At 53.8% G+C, this 25,609-nt stretch overlaps 1 protein-coding gene across 2 annotated transcripts in view; it reads left to right on the forward strand.

Annotated features, from left to right (window-relative positions):
- Window positions 1-365: 365 nt before the first annotated feature.
- Window positions 366-25,609, forward strand: part of Iffo2 (intermediate filament family orphan 2) — a 44,465-nt gene continuing 19,221 nt past the window's right edge. Inside the window, exon 1 of one of the 2 annotated variants that reach the window (XM_031379269.1) lies at window positions 366-1,329. In XM_031379269.1, the coding sequence (XP_031235129.1) occupies window positions 680-1,329 (650 nt within the window). In that variant the 5' untranslated portion in view covers window positions 366-679. The remainder of the gene's footprint in view (window positions 1,330-25,609) is intronic. The other variant, XM_031379268.1, reaches the window with a different exon arrangement.

A 25,609-nucleotide genomic window follows, 5' to 3' on the forward strand; every position in this document is an offset into this window, starting at 1 on the left:
GGCCTGCAGCGCCGCACGCCGGCGAGGGTTTTCCGGGCCGTGGCTGGGCGGAGCCTGAGCCGCAGCCGAAAGGCGCCTCGCAGACCAGTGGCGCAGCTTGTGGGTGGGCGGAGTCCAAGGGCCGATGGGCGTGGCCGGGGCTGGAGTCGAGTCTCAGCGGGTGAAATCGCTGCAACGGGTGGAGGGGCGTGGCCTATGTCCGCAGAGGGCGGTCCATGCAAGGGGGCTAGGCCTTCTCCTATAGAGGGCGGGCCGGGCAGGGGCGTGGCCTCAGCCTGCAGAGAGCGGCCAGGCAGGGGGTGTGGTCTGTGTCTGCAGAGGGCGGGCCCTGGAGGCGTGGTCTGCGCCTGCAGAGGGCGGGGCGCGCCGCAGAGGGGGCAGCGCCGGCTGAGAGTCCTCTGCGAGCCGCTGCTGCGGCCGGTCCACAGCAGCTCTGACAGTCGCGGCGCATGCAACCGGACCCCTCAGCAGCCCCACGCAGCCTCCGCGACCTCCAGCTCGTCCCACCATCTCTCCCGACGCCGCGGAGCCGCATCTGGCATCTACCACCACCCCGGCCGAGCTGGAGCCCGCGCCCGCGCCCGCGCCCGCCCTGGCCCGGCCGCGCCGGGAGCCCGGCCCCGAGCTGGAGCCGCATCTGGAGCCGCGGGCCCGGGGCCCTGAGCCACGCAGCCGGCGCATGGTCAACTCGCTGCTGTTCGGAGAGATGGCCTTGGCCTTCGGCTGCCCGCCGGGGGGCGGCGGCTGCGCAGGCGGCGGCGGTGGTGGCGGAGCCGGGCCGGGGCCCTCGCCCGTAACGGCGGCGCTGCGGGACGACCTGGGCTCCAACATCCACCTCCTCAAGGGGCTCAACGTGCGTTTCCGCTGCTTCTTGGCCAAGGTGCACGAGCTGGAGCGGCGCAACCGGCTCCTAGAGAAACAGCTGGAGCAACAGCAGAGCGAGCGCGATCGGCGGCTGCGCTACAAGACCTTCTCCCGCGAGCAGGCCGTGCAGACCGGGCCGGATCTGCTGCGGCCGCCGGCTGCGGGCGCCGGGCAGGCCCTCGGCGCGGCCACCGGCGTCAACGCCAACGCGGTGGCCCTGGGCGGCCTGCCCCCCGGCGGCGGCTCGCACCCGCAGCACTACGGTCGCCTGCCCGGGACCATCTGGAGCTACACGCAGGTGCGGCGCACGGGAGGCGGCGGCGTGGAGACGGTGCAGGGCCCCGGCGTGTCGTGGGTGCACCCGGACGGCGTAGGCGTGCAGATTGACACCATCACGCCAGAGATCCGCGCTCTCTACAACGTGCTGGCCAAGGTGAAGCGCGAGCGTGACGAGTACAAACGGAGGTGAGTGGACGCGCCCCTCCTCCGCCGCTCTCAGGACCGGCAGCAGGGCCTGGCATGTGGGCTGCGAACTGCGGGAGGACCTAGGTCGTCTAAATCCACGAGAGCAGGGAGCGCGGGATACCTGGGCACCGACCCCTGGGGCCAGGCACATTGTTTCCCCGGGGACGTAATAACCAGCGGACTTGTGGTGATCTCATTCTGTCCACTGGACAGTGCGGCGTGAGGCAGCCTGTCCCCATACTGCAGATGAGGAAACTGAGACGAAGAGGTACCAACTGTCTTGCCCAAGGCGGCTTGGCTAATCCGTGGTGAAAGTCAAGATTTGATCCTTTACCGGGAGTCATGGCTGGTGTGTCTCCTAGCCTAGGTATTCCCCGAGATGTGGGTCGTAGATCCCCTTTCCCATAGCAGGTGTAAGGAAAAAAATCTCAACTAGCTCATTGTCATTTTTTTTTTTGTCCTTGAATTTAATGAGCTCACGTGTGAAGATGGATGGATCTGTCCCTAGGGCCCCAGGGTCGCCTATCTTGTTCCAGGTCTATAAGGCCCAGATCTCTGGGCTGCAGAATCAGAACCAGACACTGGCCTCTTAGAAATTCTTCTTCTTCTTCATACTCTCCCAATTCTCACGGTTTATTGAATAGGTCCCATGAATTCAGCCTAAGGAATCCCCACCCCTCAGGGAAGAGACACGCGTAGGTTAGAATATTGGATGAACCCAGATCACGGGGTCCCGCTGGAGGTCAGGGACCGACTGCCTGCAAGCTGGCCAGTGTGGTCCTTGCCTTCAGGTTTCCTGGCTGCAATACTGACATGTTTTCTGCCCGCAGCCTGCTTGATGGTACTGTCGACTCAGCGTTCTGATACAAGGAGGGGAAGGGTCTGCGTGTAGGTCTCAGGTCTTTGGGGGTGGGGGACTCTGGTCTCAGGCTCCAATCTCAGACAAGTGTAATTCTGGTTTTGTTGTCCTTACTTATGAAGGAGTGGGACCATCCCTTTCCACCCTAAACTTCCTCCCTGGGAGCTGGGCCTAGGTCTTCGCTCTTACCCTCTACTAAAGGCTACTGCCAGGGAAGAAGTCAGGTGTGAGCCCCGTCACCTGCGGGGGAGATTGTTAGCTACTTGGAAACCCATTTGCTCCTCAGGGAAATCTGGACTGCACTGATCAGCCAGTGTTCCAGGGAGAGTGGGATGAAGCCCATGTTGGACGACGGTGTGAAGTCATCAAGTAGATGTTCTTACCTGTGCTAACAGGGAGCAGCGATGCCTGGAGCCCCCAGTGCTGCTGCAGGGCCTGGATTGCTTGGAGAATGCATTTATTTTGTTCCCCTGGCTTTGGGAATGTCCCGTGCCATTCCTGGGGAGGCTATTCCTGCCTTGGTGGTCATTCATGGCAGGGCAGACTAGGGAAAGAGACACTTGCTTTGGACGGTGAAACTCAAGGAGGAGGGTTGGGCTGGCCCTCCTGTCTGCCACCCTTCACTGTGTAGTCATCACACAGGCTTGTGCCGCATTTGTTTAATTGCGTGTGTGCTTTTTGGCCCTGGCTACTAAGGTGATAGAAAGCCTGGGCCCAGGCTTTGAGAGGGATGGATTGTCATTGAGCAATGAGCCGTTCAGGTTGCACCCAGGGTGTGGGCTGTGATGTCAGCTTCTGGCACTGTCCTGGAATGAGCCGGCCCTGCTAAGACAGGTGGGGTATCTCTCTTCCCATCCTTCTGGGAGGTTCCTGGACACCTTCCTTCCTTCTCTGGAGTTGCTTCAAAGCTTTGGATTTTTCCAAAGCCAGCATTCTGCCTTGCACGGGCCTCGGTTTCCCCACCTGTAAAGCAAGGTGGTTTGGACAACAGCTGTCTTCCTTGAAGCCCTGGGCTTTCTTGCTGATACTTTACAAAAGGCTCCTTGGGTAATTAATAAAACATACAACAAGGGCCTGCGAGATGGCTCAGTGGGTAAAGGTGCTTGCCGCCGAGCCCGAGGACCATAGTTCTATCCCCGGACCCACACGGTAGGTGGGGATAGCCTGCTCCTACAACTTGTTCTCTGACCTCCACACATGTGTAGTGGCATGAATGCACATGCAACACACATGCACACACATGCGTAAACGTATTAAAAAAAAAACCCAATACATCAAAATGTTAGTTCAGTCATGAATGTGCTCTTGCTTTTATACAGTGATGTTGATACACCTGATCCCACCAGCATGCTGACTTTAAATAGTTGGCTTCCAGTTAAAGGCTCTTTCTTTGGAGCCTATTGCCTGCTGACCAAGCATGCTGCTTACACAGTTGCCCACCCACCGGAGTCTGACAAGAAACTTTTGATTTTCTGCTAAATGCCCTCATCAATTGCATTCACTGAACCTAGAACAAATTAACTTATATATTCAAGTCTACACTATAAATACATACAGACAAGCATTCTGTTCTCACTGGCTGCAGTATGGAGTTTCTCCTGAGTTTTCTTTCTGGAAGAAAGTAGGAAACCAGTTAACTTAAAAAAAAAAAGATTAAAAAGAAAATCTCTGGGCTATACGCTGTGAGAGGGGTGTGGGGGCTTGTCAGTATATGACAGTCCATGGTAGAGCTTGTCAGTATATGACACTCCATGGTAGAGCTTGTCAGTATATGACACTCCATGGTAGAGCTTGTCGGTATATGACACTCCATGGTAGAGCTTGTCGATATATGACACTCCATGGTAGAGCTTGTCGGTATATGACACTCCATGGTAGGGCTTGTCCGTATATGACACTCCATGGTAGAGCTTGTCGGTATATGACACTCCATGGTAGAGCTTGTCGATATATGACACTCCATGGTAGAGCTTGTCAGTATATGACACTCCATGGTAGAGCTTGTCAGTATATGACACTCCATGGTAGAGCACTTACCTAGTGTGCAGGGCATATTGGGTTGCAATAAGTAACTATATCTGAGCTGCCGGCCGACCTCCAGCTACTGAGAAGTCAAGAGATGAGACCAAGGTATTTGGCTGCCTGGTCTCTAGACTACCAAAGGCATCATGGCTTCCTGGGGTGTCTAGTGTGGAACCCACCCCACCCCCATGTTGAGCACCAGAGAGAAGGGCTACAGCATTCTCTACATCAATCCCGAGGACCTCAGAGGCTCCTGCTTGCTTCACTAAATGGTAAGTTGGCTGGTTAGTCAGGTCTAGAAGCTGCAGGTGTCTATGGTTCTGTCTCATGACTCGTTCCTAGCCATATGCACCTATAGTTCCCTGGTTCTGCTGAGGTAGAATCAGTCCATCTTAAAGCTACCCAAATTTAAGTATAACAATGATTTTTAGAAAATGTGGAGCAATATACCTGTCTCTAGGGTCTGGTTTTAGAACACTCGCATCCCCTCCCAAAACTCCTTCCTGTCTGTTTGCAAACAGCTTCCCTCTAGAGCTGTCTCTGCCAGTGTCTCTGCCCTTCTCATTTTTCTGGGTGATTCAGAAGCTGGATCCCATGATATGTGGTCTTCCATACCTGACTTCTTTAACACAGGCAGTGTTTTAGGGGATGTGTTGTGTTTGTGTATATATGTAGAATATCCCTCCTTATTGCTAAATCACACACACATACAGATGGGCATGGGCTTGTCTGTTCCTTCACCTTACATAGTCTTGGGTTCCAAGTTCCAGACCCAAGTGCCGTCTGACGTGGTCTTCCATCAGGAACACCCTGCTGGTTCTTTGCGCACACCACCCAGAGCAGAGCTTCTGGCCCTAGAGTGCCCTCTGCCCTGGCTCTGGTCACCACTTCTTTAGTTTCTCTTTGGCCCAACCTGCTCTTTACCGCGTGGGAAGTGTGGTCACCGAGACTGTATGGAGGGCAAAGTTGTGAAGCGTTGATCTGGAAACCAAAACAAACATTGCTTTCTGTCACCACCCAGTCCACCAAGATCTCTTGTTCTGAGTTTGCAAGTCAGGTGCTTTCCCCCGGGGGTGGGGTGGGGGAATCCTGTCAAAATATCTGAACTTTAAATACATGCCTTTTCTGAATTAGCCTCAGAGGGACCTGGACTCCCTTGGGGGACCCCTGGGTCTGTCTCATGGCTGATCTTTTTGCCTTTTCAGATCACTTTGTGTTTATTGTGCTTTCCTTAGGTTCTGGGCATCTCTGCTTTGGATGCCCAGAGTCTATATCGTGACATGTTCCCATGATAGCCTCTTTCATTTATTGGAGGAGGGTGGGTCAAGCAAAACTTTAATGTAGGTCCCACTGGCTATCATGGGGAAGTTGTCACCGCTGTTCCAGGAAGTAACAAGTACTGGCAGAGGCAACTCAGCTGCCTGCCGCGCAGGATGACTGTCCCAGGTTCAAAGCCCTGAGCCCTGTAGGCCCTCTGATTATGGGCTGGCAGGCTTTCTACCCTTGTCGCAGGTAGACAGGCGTGCTCCTGGCTGGCTTAGTCCTTGGTATTTGAGGTGAATGGAGGTCTGTCAGAGCATCTGAGAGACCCACGTGGTCTTTTATCTTGGTGGATTTTAAGTAGGCTCTTCAGATTCCCCAGAGCCCATAGCAAGGTGCCTGCCTCATGGGTGAGTCTGGGGGCGGTGGGAAGGTGAGCCCCAGGGATTTGATCCATACCAACCACAGGATCTTTTTTTCCATGATTCTAAAGGATAGTCTGTATAGAAACAGGTTTGCTGTTGATAAAAGAAATCACCAATTCAGCTGCATACTTTCATGTCAGAGGAGGAGAAACCGAGGCCCAGGGGATGGGGTGGGGGAGCTGCCATCCACAGCTGGCTTTGGGAAGCCCCTTTAACTGACACTGTTCTCATCCTACTCTGATGTGATGCCCACATCAGCCTCCAGCAGGGCCTTCTCAAAGGCTTTCTACTTTCTCCTGCTGCTGTTCTCAGAGTCTTTTAAAAAAGCTCGCTCCTAGGATAGGAGGGACTTCTGTCACAGCTATTTCTGACTGTGAGACGGAAGGGGCTGGGCTCTTAGCTAAAACTGAGGGCTCCAAAAGGGGACGTTAAGTGGGCAGCTGGAGTGTCCCTGCCTTTCCCAGCATGCCTCAGGGAGGCCCTCCAGCAGGTGGGGACTGGCCCCTTAGTGCCCCAAGCCACAAAGACTGTCTCAGAAGGTTGTCCCCAGGCCTCTGACACTTTTTAAATTTCTGAAGCTCCTAATAATAGGGTCCTTCAATAATAGGAGCTTTAATTTCTCAGTGAGGCACCTAAGGATGATGAGAAAGTGTTCGAATCCAGATTCTGCTGCCTATCTGACCATGGGCAAATCTTTTGGCCTCTCTGAGCACACAGGGCTCTTGGCCTCTGTACAGAGGGGGCTGGGAAAGAATATTTTAGTTCTTCAGTGAAGGCCTCCACAGCCTGGGAAGGCCTGAGGATGTTCTTTATTGGAGCCCACAGAGTCTGCTCCCTTAATTTATAGGGCCCTCTGGACACAGCCCTGGGCTGCCCAACAAATCCATTTCAGGACACATTGCCTCTGTCTGTGTCCCATGGAAGGCGCCAGAGATGGTGCTGGGGGTGGAGGGAGGCCTGGTCTCCTCTTTGTCCTGCTGAAGGGCAGTTTGGCCATTCTGGGAGTGATTTGTGCCTCCGGAACTCTCGATTCCCCACACCAGCCCTTTGTCTTAAAGGAATCCACACCCATACCCCTCCTTCTAGGACCTCAGTTCACCAGAGACCGGGGTTACTGAGTCTCTTGGTCCCCTGGGGGACAGATTTGGGAAGGCCTCTCAGAGCCAGAGGGAGGGGAGGGAGGGAGGTCCCAAAAAAGAAGGGAAACCAGGGGACAGCTGACTCTGAAGATTCCTCCCTTCCCAGAGGAATGCAGGCGCGGCTTTCCGCCAGCCCCACCGGATGCATGCCTACCCACCCCCACCTCCAGCCACTGTGCACAAAACGCACTCGTACATGTTTGCAAGCACCTGGTCTCTGGTGTTAGCTCTGCAGCTTGAATCTCCACACATTGCTGTTGAAGGACACAGAAGGGTAGAACAGAATCTAGCAGACTCTCTTGCACGCATCCTTTGCTGCAACTGGACTCCAAGGCTTTGAGCAGAACTGATTGCCACTCGGCTGGGTACCAGATCCCGGAGGGTGGGACTTTGTGGTTCCGTCTTTTGTTGGCATTGAGGACATGAAGCCAGACAGGCATTCTGTGTAGTTTTGTGTCACAGATGGCTGGAGTCCTGAGACAGGACTACCTACCCTTGGTTCCCCCTGCACTCAGTAGTAAATGTGTGAGCCCATAGTGTTCCTGAGACTACACTTCCTTCCACCCCATGGCCCGCACACTCTGAACCCTAATAGGCCGGGATGCATCTGCTACTCAGTGCTCTGCAGCGCCACTGCTCGAAGCTCCTTCAGTGTTCATAGTGCTCGGTCAGACCGACCAGAGTCCACGCTGAGTAAATATTTGTGCAGTCTGGGAGGACTGCAATCTGGCTGCTGTATGCTACTAGGCACCCAGGAGACAGAGAGGTCAGGTGACACAGACTGGGCATCTAGGTCTCTGGCATGCTGGGAGAAAGGCCTGCATCTGGAGCTTCAGCGGACCCAGCTTCAGTCTCTACACAGCAACTCTGTGAGCTGGCGTGATGCCCAGGCCTGACACAAGAGTGACAAACCTTGTGAGTCTGAGCAAGGTGCTGAGCCTCTCCCAGTCTCAGTTTCCCCATCAATAGAATGGGAAGGTTGCCCACTGTGGTGCCACACATCTGTCATCCCAGTGCTAGGGAGGCTGAGGCAGGAGGATCTCCATGTGTTTGAAGACAGCACGGGCTATATAGTGGGTTCCAGAACAGCCAGGACTACAATGTAAGCTTGTTTCAAAAAGCCAGACTCAATCAGTCAGATCAACTGGGAAAGCTAAGCTCTGTGCCAGGATATGGGAGGAGCTGGAGGGCTCGCATAGCTACAGAAGGGTATATGCCTGAGGTAAAGAGCTGTGTGGGGAGGGTTTGCAGGATGGTGTGAGGCTGGACTGGCTCTGTGTAGGCTGAGCTCTGAGTGCCTGCTTGGGAACTGGGCAGTAGTTTAGGGCTTGTGCTTACTTCTGGGTACACCATCCTGAGAGGTTTAGGGAAGGTCTGGGGCCAGGTGGGAGCCTTGGCTGGTGAGCATTTGGTTAGCCATGTCAGGGGAGCAACTCCTTCCATGTCAGGGGAGCACCTCCTGTCCATGTCAGGGGAGCATCTCCTGTCCATGTCAGAGGAGCACCTCCTGTCTATGTCAGGGGAGCATCTCCTGTCCATGTCAGAGGAGCACCTCCCTGTCCGTGTCAGGGGAGCACCTCCTGTTCATGTCAGGGGAGCATCTTCCTGTCCGTGTCAGGGGAGCACCTTCCTGCCCATGTCAGGGGAGCACCTTCCTGTTCATGTCAGGGACCAATGCTTGCTTCCTAGGCAGGGTGTGGCTTCTTATACAGTCTCTGGTACAAGAGAGAAACTGCCACCCAGCATAAAGCCAGCAGAAGCACCCAGCTGCGCCCCCTCCATGGTGGGCCACTTGAGTCCATGGAGTTCAGTCCTTGCACAGACCTGCCTAAGGGAGGTAGGCCTTCCCAGGTTGTCCACCTGGGATGCGGGGGGGGGGGTGGGCTTGTCATGCCCGTGACTTCCTGTGCTTCCTTGTGACCTTCCTGGAAGGTCTGGCTTTGATGAGCTTCATTTTCTTTCTTACACCTCAGTCCGTCTTTCTGTCAGCACTTGGGAGGGCTGAGACAAGAGGATCATGGAGAGTTTGAGGCCAGTTTGGGCTACAAGGCAAATTCATTAGTGAGCTCATGGCCAGCCTGGGATTCAAGGTGAAAGTGTCTCAAATGGAAGAGGGGCTGGCAAGATGGCTTAGCCAGGTGTAAACTCCTCCTCCAGGTCTAGACCCTCCAACCACTGGCCTTGTGCCCCTCTCTCTCCCCTGCTGTGAACTCAGTCCATGCCACCTGGAGGCTGATAAAAGGCAGCAATGGCTTCTTAGGTAGCAAATTAGCACACCAGGCAGCAGAGACTTTGAGCTGTCCTACAGCCGCCCCAGTCCTCCCTGCTCTTCAGAGAGGACCCTCATTTGGGGGAGGGGAAGAGCTCCAGTTGAGGGCTCATAGCTAAGTGAGCGGGTCTGTCTCTGGGTTGCACGGGCACACACATGAGCGTACCTGCTCGAGACACCCCCCCAATAGTCTCAGCCCCATGCAACAGTTTAGTGGGAAGGCACAGGGGCTCCTCCGTGCATGTTGAAGGCAGGCAGACTGTGTATCCCAGGCCCTCAGTAAATACCCTTGTTGTCGCTAGTCTCCTGGTGTCCTAGGCAACTAGGGGATCTGATAGTGCTTTGAAAGCATCTTATGTGTTCACAACAAGCGGGAAGGAGCCGGGACATTGGAGGGCAACATGGGGGCTGGGGATCCCCCAACTTTTTGCTTCTGGTCACACTGCAAACTTTGCCGGAAATCAAGAACTAGTCACTGGCTTCTCTTGTCTCTTGCTGGGGACGATGATTGTCTGAGAAGTTGGAGTTCTGTCGTCCCCATGGCAGCCATGGAACAGACAGCTTCTGCTCCTGGAACTTGTGTCTGGGGCTAACAGATGTGTCATATGACACTGCCACGTGCCAAGTGCCAAGTGCCTGTCAAACAATGCCCATGCCTAGGAACCTGATAGTCATTTCTTAGTTCATTTCATAAACCAATATTTATATGGCATTTATCTGTTACCAGGCTGCATTCAAAGAGGGTACACACGCACCCAATTCACGGAACCTCACTCTAATCCTGCGGGGTGAGCACAGTCCTCAGCCCATTTTAGATATGCCAAAACTGAGCCATTTAGGGAACAGGGCTAGGGGAGAGTTAACTCAGTGAGTCAGCCCTCAGATCCAACTTTTACACTGTGCTCAGAGAAGGGAGCCCACAGCCAACAGCTCTCCTGTTCCAAACCTCAGCTTTCCCTTCTGCACAAGGGGTGAGCAATCTGACCTCAGGAGGCGTGTGTTGATTAGCTGCAGTGATGCCGCAGTGATGCCTGGAGGCATGACTGTGTGCTTGAATCATTCGAAATACTGGATCCTACAGGGGGCCTCCTGACTTCAGTCCGCCCCCCGCCCCCGGGATATCCCAAGCTCCGTGACACACCTCTTGCCCTTGTCCTTGCCTTTGCCACCATGGGCCATGAGAGCAGCTGACAGAGCAGTGGATGGAAAGCTGCTGAGGCGGGATTGCTTGGAGCAGGGCGTTAGTAGAGCCTGTCTAGGGAGGGAGAGCCTGCCGGTGCTTGCAGAGACTTTGCCTCTCAGAGTCTCTATTTCTCTACCTGTGGCTGGTCATACACGAGGTGGACTGTGTGAGGAGCTCAGGGCCTGAGCGCCATCATCCCCCAGAAGCTGCTCTGGACCCTCAGCCTCTGGGTCCTCAGAGCCCTCAAGGTGGGGCCCAGAGTGACTGTTGTGCGTTGTCTCTGAGCGGCTCTGAACCGCCGGAGAGATTGTGTGCTCTGCGCACTCAGCGAGTGGGCTTTGAGTTCAGGTTTGCCCAGCCTCTGCCCTGCCCACCTGTCACTTGGTGGGTATTGGCTCCTGCAGGGGACGCGCTGCCTTCTGCTCTCAAGGGGTCGTTTTTTAGTTTTCAACTTATTCAAGGCAGTTCTTGGCTCCCTGCCACCTCTTGCCTGTCTTGGGGGAGAGGAAAGATCTGCTGGTTTTAGTGGACCTTGTGAAATCCCCTGGCAGTCAAGCTTCCTTCTGAGCAGGGACAACACAGGCTCCTAGGGCCCGCTGGGAACCCCCTTTCTGCTCTGGCCCCCTGCAATACTGGGCGGAAGGCCATCTTGCCAGAGTTGGGGCAAAGTGGAAATTTTACAAAGTCGAGAGCAGAAGGTCCTGGAACTCTGCCTTGGGCACTGGTGAGCTGTGAACTGTGGAGTGGCCCCAGGCCCAAGATCCCAGGAATTACCCCAGTATAATGTAGAACCAATCAAAGAAGGATCCCTGGAGGAAGCAGCACTCCAGTTACATTTTGAAGGGACAGTGCTGAGAAAGGGGTCTCTAGTGTGTGCTGAAGCCACAGGCTGAAGTGCTCCTTGGTCTTTTATTTTTCCAAACTCTTCTAGATTTCTGTGTGCTCTTCTGTGCGCTTTCTTCCAAGTCTCTCTTCTCATCTTCTTCACTGCTTTTTCCGGTTCTGGGTTCCTATCTCCGTTCTTCACGACTTGTGGTCCTGCTCCTCCTCTGTCTGAGGCATCCATCACTCACTGGGTGAGGAAAGCGCTTTTGTTGTGCACCTTTTAACTGGATGCCAGGTCTGACGGGCAGCTCTTGCCGCTGAGGAGCATGTGTGCATGCGTGCATGTGTGTGTGCATGCATGCATGTGTGTGCGCATGCGTATGTATGTGTGCATACGTGCTTGTGTATGCATGTGTATATGTGCATGTGTACACGTGTGTGTGTACATGGGCATATGTGTGTATGTGTGTTTATGTGTGTGTGCACGTGTGTAGGGTAAGTGCCTGTATGTGTGCACTCATGGGTGTGTGTGTGTATGCCTGTGTGTGCATGCATGCCTATGTGTGTATGCACATGTGTGTGTGCTCACGCATGTGTGTATGCATGCTTGTGCATATGTGTGCATGTGTGTGCGTGTGCACTCTCGTGTGTGCACATGTGTCTGCTCAAGCTTGTGGTCAGAGCCTCTGTGTATACCCTGAGCCATCAAGGTCAGGGCCCCTCCCACTCTTATGCAGTGAGCTGTGTGTGGTGGGATGGAGGATGCTGCCTGCCAGGTCTTAGAGGCTGTTGCTGGCCTGTGGGGGCCTCAGCTCATGTGCAGTGGGAGTGGGGAGTGGGGAGGGAACTCTAACTTTTCTTCTCATGATGCCTGCGTCTGTTCCCGCAGTCCACACTGCTCCACGTGCTCTTCATTCAGTCTTGTTATTCACATCCCCCACCCCCTTGCCATCCCCAGTGCTGAGGGTGGTGCCTGCTGTCTTAAGTTTGGGTCTTAGGTAGCCCATGGTGGCGATGAACTCTCTGTGTAGCCGATGATGACCAATGACCTTGAACTATTGATCCTCCTGCAAATCACCTCTCTGGTGCTGAGACTGAAGGGATGCACCACCATATCTGGTCTATGCATTGCTGGGAATTGAACCCAGGACCTCATGCATGTTGAGCAAATACTCTACCAACTGAGCCACATCCCTAGTGGGCCTTAGTGCCTGCTGTCTTTTGAGAAAGACTAAAGAGCTGTTTTTCAGTGTTTCCTCTTTGTCCCTGTGGAAGAATGGTCACACAGGAAGGGGCTGGACCCAGGGCTCCCTTGAAGGCTACGAGTTAAGGCTCGAGTTAAGGCTAATGTAAAGCTTGAAGGAGGAGTTTGAAAAATACCCGGCAGATGGAGGCATTGATGGGGTATGTGTAGATAAGGGTTGGGGATCAAGACTGGGATGAAGAGGGGTATTGTGGCCTCTCTGGGCCCTTGAGCAGATAGGCGTCTAGGTTGATGGTACTGCTGGTGGGATTTGCTCTCTCTATCCACAGAGGAGACATTGAAGGTCACCTACACAGCTCATCGGCTTAGCCTCACTCTGGGGTCTTGGTCTATTGATCGATCCCTGGCCTGATCTGCCAATCACATGGATAGTGGCATGGCTTTTTCTGTGCCTCAGTTTCCTCTCGGATGAAGTCAGGTGGAAAGACCAACAGGGCTCCAGGCCACGATAGGCACCAGGGTTGTGGCTTGGGATGCGGGTGGGACTTTCTGACCTACAAAGTCATTTCTCCAGAGCCCCTCTTTCTGCCTAGCGTGTAAAGACAACATATTGGCCGGGCGGTGGTGGCGCACGCCTTTAATCTCAGCACTTGGGAGGCAGAGGCAGGCGAATTTCTGAGTTCAAGGCTAGTCTAGTCTACAGAGTGAGTTCCAGGACAGCCAGGGCTACACAGAGAAACCCTGTCTCAAAAAACAAACAACAACAACAACAAAAAAGACAACATACTAAAAGTGCCCAGACTTACCTGGCCAGGGGCAGCAGAGGTCTGAGCTCTGAAGGCTGTGACCAGCAGGGCCTGAGTTTACCGGGTGCCAAGACCAAGGGCCTCCAACTTGCAGGTGTTTCCTTCCAGAGTCTTAGGGCACAACTAAACTGTGGGGACTTAAGAGATACAGGTCTCATCGGTCTTCTTTGGGGTCACATTGTCCTGTGAGTTGGCCTTTCACACAGAGTGGGAGCCCCGACTTAGACTCGGGCCACTGGGGTTCACCTCACTGCCCCCTCACCCTGGCAGCCTCTGTCTGTCTGTCTGGGAAGTGGGGATGTCCCCTTAGACATAGGCTGTCCCAGGGTTCTGTGCCAGAATGTATGACGGATGCTAAGTGGTGCTGGCTCTTAGCAATACTCCATCCTTGGCCCTCCCCAGGCCCCACACAGTGGGAACTGGCCTACTTCCTCCCACTCCCAAGGCAGATCGGCCTTTTTTGTTCTGACATTTCCTCTCCTTAGAGTGGCCAGTGAAGAGGAGGTCACGTCCTTTCTCCTCTCCAGCACTCTGTCCGCAGGGTGACCAAGAGAGAGGGCATGGCTTGGCATTCAGGGCCCAGGCTGTGGCTGCCAGGTGGCGGGAATGGGGGGGGTGTCTCTGTTCCTGCCTCTCCTGGGATCTTGGAATGTCTCAGTCCCTTCTCTGAGAGTTGTGGAAGCAGCCCTGTTGGCCCCAAGGAGAGGGGAGCTGTTTACCCAGAGGACTCAGCTCATTCTACCAGGCTGAGAAATGGGCTCATGTTCTTTGCCCTCTCCTTGGGATTGAGAGTCAGGAGTCCAATTACAGGGTTCCATCTGGGCCCCAGGGGACAGGCAAGTAGCCTCCTGGGGCCTCATGGAACTTGAGGCCTTGGTGGAGGGGTGACATTGAAGGTCGGCTCAGTATTGTTTTCCAGCGCTGCCGCTGACGTAAGCGCTCTGGTGGTTTAGGGCTTCTTCCCAGACAAAGGCTGCTTTGTAGCTTTGGGTGAGCTGAGCCCAGGAATCTCACTCCAGGTGGGAGGCTAGGTGGAGGAGAAGCAGGGCCGGGCACTGGAGCCTCAGAGGCCTGGCTGCCCTCAGGCCCAACACCACTTTGCTTCCCAGGAGCCACCATGTGTCCCTTTCAGACAGAGTCTCTTGACTGCCATCATGCTACTAGGAGGGAGCTTGTCTCTCAACCCATTGTATAGATGGGAAAACTGAGTCTTGGAAATGTAACAACTGATTCCTTGTCTTAGCCAGAAAAGAGCAGAGCTGGCAGTGGTCTCATGGACTTGGGTGTTTATAGCTTCGAGGATTCATCTCCCATCAACCACATCTCACCTCTAGTGTTGGCAGCGTGTTTAAAAAGTTGGGGGCCCCAGGAGAACAGTGCAGGCAGAACTCAGCTTTCGGCAGGGACAGGTCTGACTTCCCTTTCTGAGATTCTGGATTGGAGCATGTGAGACTTGTGTTTGTCTGTGTGCGTAGGTGTGCCCACATGTGTGTACACGCTAGAGAGTGTCCCCTAAGGGTGTCTGTACTCACAGGGAATGATTCTAGAGAGGCCTGGGGACAGGTGTAAGTAGCCATCCCAGGGGACACTTGCATAGTTGGGTTCCTGTACAAACATCATGACCAAGTTGGGGAGGAAAGGGTTTATTCAGCTTACACTTCCACATTGCTGTTCATCACCAAAGGAGGTCAGGACTGGAACTCAAGCAGGTCAGGAAGCAGGAGCTGATGCAGAGGCCATGGAGAGATGTTCCTTACTGGCTTGCTTCCCCTGCCTTGCTCAGCCTGCTCTCTTATAGAACCCAAGACTTCCAGCCCAGGGATGGCACCACCCACAAGGGGCCCTACCCCCTTGATCACTAATTGAGAAAATGCCCCACAGCTGGACCTCATGGAGGCATTTCCCTGACTGAAGCTCCTTTCTCTGTGATAACCCCAGCCTGTGTCAAGTTGACACACAAAACCAGCCAGTACAGGCACCTAGGACATTTTTCTCCTCCTTTTCAAGATCTACCCATCCACCCATTTTTCTACCTTTCTGTCTATTCATCCATTTAACCATCTACTTTTCCACCCACCCATCCACCCCTCATCCATCCACCCATCTACCCACCCATCCATCCATCCATCCACCCATCCATCTACTCATCCACCCATCATCTATCCATCCACCCACCCACCCATCCATCCATCCATCCATCCATCATCCCTCTATCCTTCCTTCCTTCTTTGGACTCCAGTGCTTGTTCTTGAGCTTTGGAAACAACTCTATGTGGGTGGGGTCTTTCCCAGTGCCTGTCAAAGCAGAGCAAGAAGCCTTACAAGTTATTGGATTCCCCCAGCCCTTTTCCCAGAGAGGGGCCAGTGACTGTCCAAGTTGCACAGTAACTTCATGGCAGAGTGAACATTCAAGCCAGCCCTGTGTCTCCCCTTTCTGCTGGGGTGACAGACAGCTGTCACCCTTAGCTGGCAGCTGCCTTAACTTATCCCCTTCCCCCACCACTCCTTTGATGTTTGTTCTCTGTTTTGAGACACATCTATGGATAGCAGAATGCAGCCTTGGGCTGGATCCCAGATTAGTTTACCAGCTCTGAGCTGCCTCCCTCAAGCTGAGCATCAGTTAGTGGGACTTCTGAGGGCCATCTTTTCCTTGCTGGGATGGTTTGGGAATCCATCCCCTGCCCCCAGGCTAGAACGTTGAAAACCCTGCTCTCTGTTCATACTGCTCCTCTGGGCCTGCCCCTACTGGTGCCTTCCAGCAGCCTTCCCATTGGGACTGCTTCCTGGTCTCGTTTTCCTTTTCTACAGAACAAGGAGAGAGGTCACTTGAGCATCGCTGTCTGGGGTGCAAGGCTGCTCCATGCCCCACTTCTTCTGCTGCTGCCCTGAGGGTTTGCTTTGACTCAGACACAAGCTAGGGCATGCTCCATAGGAGGATCTGCCTGGATTTCAGGATCTGACTGGAATTCTGGAAGGGAGGCACACACCTTCCTCCAGACTCATGAATCCCTCTAAAATAGAACTGGCACATCTCCCTGGCCCAGTACCACCCTTCTTGGTGGGGAAACTGAGGCCCAGAGAGGTTGAACGGTGTGGCTATGGCTCTCAGCCAACACAGCAGAGCTGGGTGCCGGCATTCACCAGTGGCCATGTTTGGACAGAGCCTGGCCTCTCAGCTTGAGGAGGTGCCTAGGAGGTGGTAGTGACAGAGGGCTGGTCTGGGCTGCTGTCCTAGGAAGGAAGGAACCAGTGCACAGTGCCTCCATAGATCACCTTCTCTGTGTATCAGGAGGCCAGAGATTCCACTTCAGACCCTCACTATGCCCCAGGGAAGCCCCTCAGTTTCTCACCCCAGGTGAGAGGCCAGAAGGCCTGATAGTGCACTGGTCAGTGGTCAGGGGATGTGCTCTTGTGGCAGGGCAGGAAGGGGTTAAGCAGTTCTGCCTACCAGGCACGGGTTCCCAGCTGGTGTCTTGGCCCCTCAGGTCAGCCAGGCCATCTGGCTGACAGATGCCTTCCTGTGTCCCATCTGTCCCAAGGCAAAGTCACCAGGAGGAGACCCCCCTTGTTGCCTTTGTGAACCTGTGGGCAAGTCGACTTGCCCTGTGAGGCTAGGCCTCTTGGGAAGGGCCCATGGCCAGCAGGCTGGCCTCTGGCCACTCTCCCTGACGCCTGGGGTCTCTACTGTATGGGAGAGCTTTTGGTAAAGATAGGCTGAGAGAGGTGTAGGGACAGGCCCAGGGTCACACAGTATGGGTAAGGTGGGGCATGCACTCGTGCCAGGCTCTTGATCATAAGCTTATTCACCTAGCAAACACCACTTGAGGGCCTACTGTGTGCCTGGGAATAGGAACTATGAGAACAAAGGCTCCAGGGAAGGAAGCGCACACACTCAGGGCCTGGATGCTGTGACAGCTCTTCCAGCAGCCAGCAACCAGCCCTGGGCACATCATCACAAGCCAGTGTTGTTACCCCACTTTACAGATAAGGCAACTGAGGCTCAAAAAAAATGAATTGAGTTTTGCTAGATTACTGACTGTGGGTGACTGAATTGTGTCACCCTTGCTGGTTTGTCTGATGTCAAAACATTTGGGGTAGAGGTAGGGAACACGTAGACACGGTCTCATCCCTACCGGGACATAAAATCCTTAGTTTTTGGCATTGGAGCATCTCTCTTTGGACATCTCACTGAATCTAAGCTGGGGGGGGGGGTCATGAAACTGGAGGGGCCAGTCTCAGAGTGAGTCTCGGGTGAAGATAGCTCAGTCAGTAATGTGCTTGCCATATGAATATAGTGACTAGAGTTCAAGCCCCGGAACCCACGTGAAAAAGTGGAACACAGGTATGTGCGTGTGATCCCAGAGCTAGAAAGCAGCAGACAAGGGGACCTTAGAGTGTGCTGGGCGGCCCAGCCTACCCTAAATGGCTAGCTCCAGGCTCAGTGAGAGATGCTATCGCCAATGAAAAAGACAAAAGAGAAGAGAGAGATGGGCAGGGAAGAGTGACCTCAGGCTTCCACATGCAGAGGCCCACATGTGCATGGATTCTCTACAGATGGATACACACACATATACATACTCATACACACATACAAATGTACACACACACACACACATACATACATGCACACGTAAATTGGGTGGAAAAAGGGGAGCTATTGGTGCTGCACAGTGGGGTTGGTACCCTTGCAGGCTTGTCATAGACAGCACATGGGGGACTCTTTGGGCTGTGGAAGGAGCCACACAGGGCCACACAGGCCTGGCAGTGCAGAGTGGAGCCCTTAGCACTCTGTATTTGAAGTGTTAGAGCCACCTGATGCCATTTCTGATCTTGGGGAAGCTGAGGCACCCACCCCACATCCTTCTCCCTTCAGGTAAATCACCTGTCCCAAGAAAACGAGTCCAGGCCTTGGCATCAGAGAGACCCAGGTTCAGATCCAGCCTCAGCCCTATTACAGGACACAGAAGCAGGGGAGTCTGCTGGCTGGGCACATGGGCCTGAGAGACAGCCAGGAGACCAGTCCTGGCCCTTCCACTTCCAGCTCTGTGAACCTGGCAGTTGCTTTACTTCTTGTCTTTAGAGCAAGCACAGTAGTAATTCCTGCCTCATAAAGTATCTGCAAGACTCAGTTTCCCCACCAGCCTGATGCCGATAAAGACATGGAGGCTCCAAAAAGATACTGTGCCAGGGACCATGTCGTCACAGAAGAGTCTCTGGGACTCCTTGCTCCAATTCATCCCATCCTTCCTGAGTGAACTGACTGTGGAAAGGAGACCTGGGTCTCAGGGAGAGGTGGCAGCGACCCTGTGCATTAAGGTGGGGTGCCCGTTACCCACCTCTGTGCTCCCCTCTGGTTCACACCAAGTGCCAAGGTTACCATAGCAACCCAAGATTGCTAATGAGAAACAAGTCTCCCTACAGCACTGAGTGGTATTGAGTCACTCAACTCCTTCCCCTGTTTGGGCTAACTCAGTCTAATTACCAGTCCCAACACAACCTTGGGCCCACCTCTTCCCGAAAGCCAATTAGATTGACGGGAAGGTGCGCACAGGCACTCCCTGCTGCAGTCCCTCTGTGGTTGTGTCAATGCACGGGTGTTTGGCACGGGTGTTTGTCCGCCTTCCTCCTGGAGAATCCTCTGAAGCGGCCTCTTCCCCTTGTCAGTGGCATGGTCTGAAGCACACCTAGCCTGGCATGCCCCACCATCTTTTGAGCTTCCCCTGGAAGAACGTCCCAGACTCTGCATATCCACTCCAAAATGATGGCATCTTGTGTCCCTGGCTCTTTTTCTGATCCATCTGGAGAGCCACTTTGTGCTTGGCCATTCTCATTTAATGCAGGCAGGGTCTCTCCCACTTTCAGGATCAGGAGACTGAGGCCTGGGCAGGGGACTGGACTCCAAGCTGCAAAGCCTGGTGGGAACCCATCCTTGCCTGGCTGCAGACCCATCATTTGTCTGGGCCTCAGATGATGATAAACTCGGGGTCTGAGGCAGTGGCATGGCTCTGATGGGACATCACCCGAGCTTCTGTCTTACACTCAACCTGCCGTCGCTCAACCAGTGGCAATAAACATCGAGAGAGCCAAGGTGCATATTAACTTTCCAGAATAGCTTTTCTCGAGGCTGTAAACATATCCCTGGGTGGGGCCCACACCCTGCTGGGCACAGGCCCTTGGAGCCTCCTGCTTCTGAATCCTGGGTGTCCAGAGACACCCAGACCCTCTGCTGGCTCCTGACAGTGGGGACAGGGAAGGGGGAAGTCACTGAGGGCTTGGCCAGGCAAAGGCACTGAGGCAGGCAGTGTCCCACTGACAGACTGTTCTGTGGCCCCAGCATTTCCAGAGCTGGTGGGTCCAGGCTTCCAGGTGGACAGGAGAGAGTGGCAGAGCTGTCCTGGACAGTGGAGACTCGAGTAATCCATGGGAGGCCACTCTCAAGGCCACAGGGGAATCAGAGCCTTGGATCAAACCTCTCAGGAATGGGCCCAGAGGCGATAGCTCATAGGTCCTTCTTTATCCAGTGAACACTTCTGTGGCCGCTGTCTGCCAGGCTCTGGGCTGGACTCTGAGATACAGCTGAGACCTTGAGAAAGGCCTGATAGTTTAAACTCTGGGCTAAGTTGGGGAGATCTGCAGGTAACAGAAATCCTAGGAGCCTAGTGACTCAGAGCCTTGTACATAAGAAGGAGCTTAGCCCTGACGTAGGAGGCAGAAGAGGGTTCCAGAGAAGGCAGTGTATAAGCTGAGCCCTGAGCTGGTATTAGAGAAAAAACAGAGAAATATCAAAGGCGTGTGTGTGTGTGTGTGTGTGTGTGTGTGTAAACTTCCAGACCAGAGGTTCTCAATTTGTGGGTCACGATTCCTTTTGGGGCTTGAACAACCCTTTCATGGGGGTTGCATATCAGATATTTATATTACAATTCAAAACAGTAGCAAAATTACAAATATGAAGTAGCCATGAAATAATTTTGTGTTTGGGGATCGCCACAGCATGCAGAACTGTATTAAAGGGTCACAGCATTAGGAAGGTTGAGAACCACTGTCCTAGATGGAGGCAAACTCACATGCAAAGGCCAGAGGTGAGTGGGGTCATGGGTGATGGGGCAGCTGGAGCTGGGGACAGGAATGGGGGGATCTTGCTTTTTCTCAGCTTCCTGGGCATCCGGAAGTGGTGGGTGCCATACCCACCAGCCCATGTATGTTAACAGACCCCATGACTTTAGGAAGCAAGATTTGGGTGGGGTTTTTGAATTATTTTCTATTTGACTCCCCTGGTTTTTTGTTTTGCTTTGTTTTTCTCTTGTCCATTCGAAGTCATTGTAAAAAAAAAAACGCTCCCCCAGTTTCAAACAATAGGGGTGAGAGAGGGGAGAGTGCGCAGGTGTATTCTTTTTCTTACAGTTGAAGTGGTTCTGACTGAATATATGCGACATCATTCAAAAGTAAAAAGATTCAGGCAGAGGGAGAGTATCTGTGAGTTTCCCATTGCTAAGACAAAACACCCAAGGCAACTGAAAACATTTAGTTTAGCCTGCAGCTTTGAAGACTTTGAGAAGCCAAGCCACATGGCTCCGGGCTGTGTTACACCAAGGTGGATGACACCTTGGAGGGAGTTGTATGGTTGCCTGGTGAGACAGGAACCCTGGGAGCAGGGAGAAGCCAGGCTCACCCTTCTGTAACAACCTCTTGAGAAAACCAACCCAGGCCCCTGAGAACCTTAATCCCTTTCCAGGGAGGCCTGGGAATGGGAAGGAAGTCATTAGCCTGGGAACCAAGTAGCCTGGATTATTGAAGCTTGAATCCTGTTCTGCCCACCTTGTCTACTGTGTTCTGTCCCCTCATTGTCCCCTGCTGGTCACTTTAGATAGACAGTAGAAATAGCAGTTGACTGGGGAATTGATTCTGGAAGGTTCTGGGCCCTGAGAAGAGAGTTCATGGGCAAAGAACATTCCTGGCTGAAAACCCTTCTTCAGGTCAATGACCTTGACTCTGTGTGCACACCTGAGTATTCCCCCATCTCCCACTGCTGGCATTGAACCCTGAACATTTTTTGAGCAGTGTGCTAGGGCTCAGGGGTAGGAGTTTGTGGAGCCTGGAGCATCATTGCTCCTGAAACTCCTGAGGCTAAGGAGTTTCATGGCCATGGGCACAATGTTAGCCAGTGCTTTGGCTCGAGCCTCAGTATTCTCATTTGTAAACTGGGGTGGTGATGCCTGACTCAGCGGCATGAAGAGGACATGAGGTGGTAAAAGACTCAATGCATGCTAAGTACTGTGTGGTCAAAGCCAGTCTCTCCCACCTTGTGGGAGCAAGGTGCCTGACCACAGGAGCAGGGAATAGAAATTTATGGACATAAGTGGCACCATATGCAGGGAAGACAAGGAGGCAATGGAAGCATCCTAGCCCAGGAAGGGGTTGGAAAGGGTACTCCAAGATGCATCATAGTGGCCCGCAACTTGGGACCCAGATCCCTTGCTAGGGAACACCCCTGGAGTCCTTTCCCTTTGTGGAACGGGGCAGCCTGCACTCAGGCGTGGGCTCTGGTCAGAGATGTTGGCAGAGGCATCACTGACCAGCGTTGGCTATTCAGCACTGACCGCCCAGCATGCCACTCAGGATTGTAGGATAGTGAGCATCCTGTAGTGGTCCCTGATACTAGGAAGCAAGACAGACAGGGACACTGGACAACAGGACACTGGCTTGTAAAACAATCAGGTGACCCATGCCTCTCTGGGGCCCACTTTCCCAGCAGATCCCACCAGCTGGCCCAAAGAACACTCTTTTTTTTCTTTCCCCTTCGAGACAAAGTCTGTTATATAGCCCTGGCTGTCCTGGAGCTTGCTATGTAGACCAGGCTGGCCTTAAACTCACAGAGAGCCCCTTGCTTCTGCCTTGAGGGCTCTGGAAGTGAAGGTGAGTGTCACTATGCCCAGCCCTGATGACACTCTTAATGTCTTTGACCTGACACCAGCCGGTACCGTCTCCTTGTATCTCATGTGCCCATGGTGGCCCTGGTTGGGAGAGACCTCAAAGAACCAGGCAGAGTCCACTAATGCTTGGAGTGCGTTGTGGGTGTGGCAGGCACATGCAGATGTTTGTCCACAGAACACTGCGTGGCATTAACGCCTGGCTTCTTTCTCCTGCTGCCCATCCCTGTGTGCTTCTGGTCCTCCACCCAGGTGAGTGACACCTAGCTCATTGTCATGGTTGTCACCAATGAGTATGCGGCTGAGAACTTGGGGGCCACATAGCTTGGATGCCATCTGGCCTGTCACAGTGTCACTGAAGTACTCTCCCAGTCTGACTGTCCTGAGAGGGTCCTGAGGCAGAGGCTGCAGAGTGGTCTGTATGCCCATGGCATACCAGGTCCTGTTCTGGGCTCCCTCCATACAGTATGTACTGATATAGTTGCAAACATCATGGACATCCAGAGAGGGTAGGTAAGTTGCTCAAGGCCGTGTAGCTGCGTCAGGTTCAGAGACCTTCAAGCTCTACACCCCCAACCCCCACCCCGCCTCTCTCCATATACTTGTTGCTTTCATCTTCAGGGCTCACATCCCAGCTGACTCTGAGATTTTGGGGCTCATCACATAACCATGTGGTTGTCATAGGTGTTTTTGTCTAGGGACCGCAGAAATTGGTTGCTGCTTGCTCTTAACCTAAGTTGGCCTCCTGCTGTGGCTGAGAGGTAAGAGGTGATCACACAGCTGGATAGAGGCAGACCCAGGGCTTCCTGCTCATTGCTGGCCACCTCAGGGCTCGAAGGGGGGGTGGCTAGCTAGGGTTGTCATGCTTTGTCTCTGTCCCTCCTCAGACCTGAAGGCTCTGCACACACAGCCCAGAGCTGCCCTTGGAGGCTGTTCTTGGTCACTGGCTCTGTGGCAGCATGTGCCTAGTGGCATAGGAAGAAGGAGGTATAGGAGTGAGCCCTGCACCTTCCCTTTCCATCCCTTGCTTACAACCAGGCAGAAGTTCGGGGGCACTCTTGGATGAGGGCTGGCAGCTGAGCCGGGCACTATCCAGGACTGTACTGCTCGTCATGCAGGGCCACCGCCAGAGTATGAAAAGAACGCCGTGGTTGCAATATCCAGAGCGATTCTGCTCCTCCCCCTGCACCTGGTACAGGGTCCTACAGTAGCCTATGTCGACTTTGCATTCCTTACTGTAACTGAGGCTGCTTTGAACTTCTAATCCCCCTGCCTCCACCACGGAGTGCTGGAATTACAGGTGTGCACCACCATGCCCGGTTTACATGGGGTCAGGGAGAGAAGCAGGCTCTCACAGTTGCTAAGTAAGCATGCTGCCAACGGAGCTGTATCCCCAGACCCGAGAGGGATTCTTGATGATGCTATCGCAGATGAGTGTGCCGAGGCCCAGGGTCGAGAAGAGACTTGCCCGGAATTACGCAGTGAATTCGCCACAGTCAGTACTCAAGCGGCTCCTGACTCTCTTCACTCTGTACCCCTCCCCCCACCCCCTATGGCTCACCACCCAGCCTACCCTCTGCCCAGTGCCCCTCCCCCACCCCCTGTGGCTCACCACCCAGCCTACCCTCTGCCCAGGAGCCTTGCAAGATGGGTCAGATTGTGAATAGGCCTCTCTGTGTGTGGTGGCAGGACTGTTCTGGGTGTGGAGGGTTCCTTAAAATGCAGCCCCATTACCAGCCTGCTGTCTGGGCTCCGGCCTGCTCCAGCTATTACCGCCTGTAATGGGATCGGCTGCTTGGGTTAAGTGTTCACATTAAATTAATACCTCCTCCGTGGAGACAATCAGCTGGCATTTAATTTGTGTTTCCTTCTGAGTGGTGGAGTGCAGCTGGGCAGCTCTAGTGGGCATGTCTAGTGTGGCAGTGTCCCAAAGAGGTGGTAAGGTGGGATGGTACCCGGAAGGCCCAGGCAGGCACAGGTGGGTGGAACATGGGAGTGCAGGGCTTCCTTCTGGCCAGTTGGCTTGAGGTCCCTGGCTGTCACCTTCACTGCCTATGTGCTCACAGTCTGGGGAGGAAGAAACGGAGAGGAAGAGCGAAGTGCCTCATGGGTTTGTGGCTCAGCCTGTAGCTTCCTGAGGCACGGGCTGGTGGTGCCAGGTTGTCAAGGTGCCCTACCCACCCCGCACCTCGCTCCCTCATCATTTCTGTATTCTGTTGTAAACCCAGAGGGGCTGTAGTACAGAACAGGTGTAGTGTAGAGTGAAGATCTAGACTCAGTCAAGGTTACTGAGCCCCTTTGGAGGGTGCAGAGAAGCCAGTGAGGATCTAGGTCTTCCCAGAAGAACCAGCCCTGGGTTGTGTGGCCCAAGACTCCCTGGTTGGTCCCTGCTGAAGCTCCTGTCTAGCACGGAAGGGCATTTGGCTGGGCCTCCGCTCTGCTGGAAGCCCCTTGTCTGCCCATACCCCGCCCTGCCACAAGGCATCAGGGGTCCTGCTACAGGGTAGTGGGATGAATTCCCTTTGTGAAGTAGAGAAGGCCAAGGCAGAACACGGGGAAGGAAGCTGCTGTTCACCCCCATCCAGGGCCAGGCCAGGCCCACGCTTGGCCCAGAATGAAGTTTTCCATGGCGGGCTCCAGCCCAGCCTCACCTGCGCCTGTTTCCTATCACCTGAGTGAGTTGGCCTGGGTGTGCCTGTTGCCAGGAGGGACCATTCTTGTTGTCACCTCTCCACCCCACCCTGAGGCTCCCGCCCAGCGCCCTTGCCTGCCTGGCCTGCTCTTGGAGGCAGACTGGGCTGAAATGCTGGTTATGATGCTCAGCCATGACTGGGGGCTGGAGTTTAGGACCTTCACCCTCCTCTTCCTCTACTTGCAGAGTGGTTCCCACAACTATCTTCAGAAATGGGGGGATGTTTTCCACTTTGCTGGTAGAAAACCAACACTCACAAAGGGTGATGAACTTGCCCAGGATCTCACAGCTGGGGGATGTGGGAGCAGGCGTTGGAATGTTACCAAACTTGGAGTCTTGGTCTATAACCGGAAGAAGCCAAGTTCATCCACCCGTTCTTGAGAAGTTGATTAAAACAGTCAAATTAATAGTGCAAGGAAGGAAGATGTATTCAGTATGGCCACATTGGGAAGAGGGACACTGACACCCAAGTCACTTTTGGGGATGCGAAATGAGGTGAAGTGTTTAAATAGCCATGTGTTTGAGCATCTGTCCAGTCTTGGACAGAGTGTGGTTCTGCCTCCCCACTGTTGTTTTTTTTTGTTTTTTGTTTTTTTGCTTTTTTTTTTTTTGTTATTGTTGTTTTTGAGACAGTGTTTCTCTGTGTAGCCCTGGCTATCCTGGAACTCAC

The sequence above is a fragment of the Mastomys coucha genome, unplaced genomic scaffold, assembly GCF_008632895.1.
Source record: "Mastomys coucha isolate ucsf_1 unplaced genomic scaffold, UCSF_Mcou_1 pScaffold18, whole genome shotgun sequence".
In the NCBI taxonomy this organism is placed as follows: Eukaryota; Metazoa; Chordata; class Mammalia; order Rodentia; family Muridae; genus Mastomys; species Mastomys coucha.